Source organism: Phalaenopsis equestris, unplaced genomic scaffold (assembly GCF_001263595.1).
Source record: "Phalaenopsis equestris unplaced genomic scaffold, ASM126359v1 Scaffold233959, whole genome shotgun sequence".
Taxonomy (NCBI): domain Eukaryota; kingdom Viridiplantae; phylum Streptophyta; class Magnoliopsida; order Asparagales; family Orchidaceae; genus Phalaenopsis; species Phalaenopsis equestris.
This window is the reverse complement of record NW_018251888.1, coordinates 60,665-63,087: the sequence shown is the minus strand read 5'-3', so window position 1 is coordinate 63,087 and position 2,423 is coordinate 60,665. Positions and strand designations below refer to the sequence as shown.

The following is a 2,423-nucleotide window of genomic DNA, read 5'->3' as shown; positions in this document are numbered from 1 at the left end:
GTCACCAATATCACCGAGCATATTGAAGGATTTCCATCTACTAACATTGCGATAATATTACATGTATTATCCACATGTGCGGATTGATGAAATTGAAGTGAATATCACCACAATATCTTTCCAATGCAATCAATCTGCTGCATCTATATGATTCTGTCATGTCTGCATTGTCATGTCCGCATGTAATATTTTAACTTTATCATAAATTAATTATTAGATAGATGATAAGCAATAAATAGCTATATATGTAATTATCCTAAAAAAATTGTAATTAGATATTTTATGTAAATTATATCAGGCTAGATTTGCTTAAAAATTAGTATTGTATATGAAAATTTTATATTTCACTAATCTCTTAAGTATATCTTAATGTTATTTTTTTTCAATTTTGATTTATAAAATATTTACAATGCCATTTCGCTATATATATATTATAATTGATAAAGCCACTATTATTATTATTATTACTTTTATTATTATTTAATTATAGCAAGATTAAATCTCTAAATTTGAATTTAACTTGATGTGAGAAATAGATTTGCAGAAAACAAGATTGAAATTAAAAACCTTGTCTCATAAAAATGAATTAACAGTGAGACATCTATTCAAAATGATAAATATAACATCATTTTTTAATCAAAATTCAATACAATTTCTGAACAAATGCACACTACAATTTACTTAGACTATAAGATAATATAATACTCAACATCATTATCTATCAGAGATTTCTTAACATAAATTTTTTTGAGGCATTTACAGGCGCGACGGTGAGGTTGGAATGCAAACACTTTCAGAACGATGCGGTGGAACACAGCATTGAGGCCGTCAGTGGCGCCGACGGTTATTATACATTCATTGTTCCCAATGATCACGAGGAGGAAATTTGTTATGTGAAGCTGATTAAGAGCCCGAGGGCTGATTGCGCTGAGTTCGTTGAGAACAGAGAGCAGGCGCGCATTCTGCTTACCGAAAACAGCGGTCAGGCCAACAACTTGCGTTATGCTAATGCGTTGGGCTTTCTCAAAGATGTCGCACTTCCAGTATGCCCCGAGCTGCTCAAGGCCTACGAAACTGATGATGATTTTTAAATAATTAAAATGGAGATATATGATGATTTATTTATATGTTTTTTGGTTTCATGGAAGTTGTTATAAGAATATAAGTGATTGATTCAAGGAACAATTCATGGGGGTATGAGTATATTGGGAATGGGTTGTTGATGAAGTTGCAATTTCTATTTATTGTGAAAGATTGTTTTGTGTTTTTTCTTTCCTTTTTCCTATGCAAAGTTCGGAATAAATTTATTATTTTTTGTCTATGTAATGCAACTCTCAAATAAGTTGTGAAAAATAGGGCATAGAACTTTTCATGAAGCCTGATTTGTAGCCCTCAATACATAACAAATGAACATATATGACTATTCATTAAACTTTTTTGCAAGGCCAAATGTTCTGTACAGGGTCATGTATCATTGAATAGTTGAAACAATAATAACTAAGGCAACATTTACATACATAACAATCAAATCCTATGCATTTTTATAGTGACACCTAAATTTTGCTTCTACATTTATGTTGCCTAAATTAATAATGTCACATAAGAAAAAATATCATCATTTTAAGTCTTGAAAAGTGAAATGCAACTTTTCATTGCTTAGGTCAAGTGGCATGTATGTAATTAATTTACAAAATCTTAATTTTGTCTTTTTGTCATTGTTTCTTTTCTTGCTCCCCCCCCTTTTTTTTTTTTTTTTTTTTTTTTTTTTTAACGATATCTTCCTAGTTTCTCCCATTCATGTTTACTCATGCTTTGCGCCTCACAAGCCGGTGGTTGTTCACTTGCTCAAGTTTAGTGTTCTTCTTTTATTCCATTTTGAATAATCACTCTCATCTCTGAGAAAATATTACGTCTGGACGACGGTTTGGATGACAACATGCCGACGAATGCAGGTGTGGTGTGATTCACGCCGTCATCTACATATCCAGTTAACCGAACGTAATATATCTTCCCCCTTTCCGTAGGGATGTCAGTTCAAGCGAACAAATCGAATAAATATGATTAACACGATCTTCTTTCATTATCATATGGGAAAAAAATTTGTTCCAAACACTATTTCAAACAAATTTATTATTTGGATTTGGCAGCAATATTGGAAATTCATCTAACTTGACTCGAACACACATAATCCTATCTCAAACAGTTATGATGTTATTTTTGGGTTATTTATAAACTTGACCAAAATAAGAAATAGCCTTACATTTTAGACCAATGATTTGATCTGAATAGTAATAAGGTCAACCAAAATATATTTTCTTTGAATCAAATTAAGTTCTAGCTTCTCATTGACATAAATATATATATATATATACATATATATATATATATATACACGAGAAAAGAGCCCTGGGGCGCGCTGCGCT

The 2,423-nt window shown here is 31.2% G+C and overlaps 1 protein-coding gene across 1 annotated transcript in view; it reads left to right on the top strand.

Moving 5' to 3' along the window:
* The window catches only part of LOC110038810 (pollen-specific protein C13-like), a gene marked incomplete at its 5' end in the record, with an annotated part of 5,929 nt that extends 4,652 nt beyond the window's left edge, over positions 1 to 1,277 (top strand). Inside the window, one exon of the mRNA XM_020743716.1 lies at positions 763 to 1,277. Within this exon, the coding sequence (XP_020599375.1) occupies positions 763 to 1,091 (329 nt within the window). The remainder of the gene's footprint in view (positions 1 to 762) is intronic.
* Between the last annotated feature and the right edge of the window lie 1,146 nt (positions 1,278 to 2,423).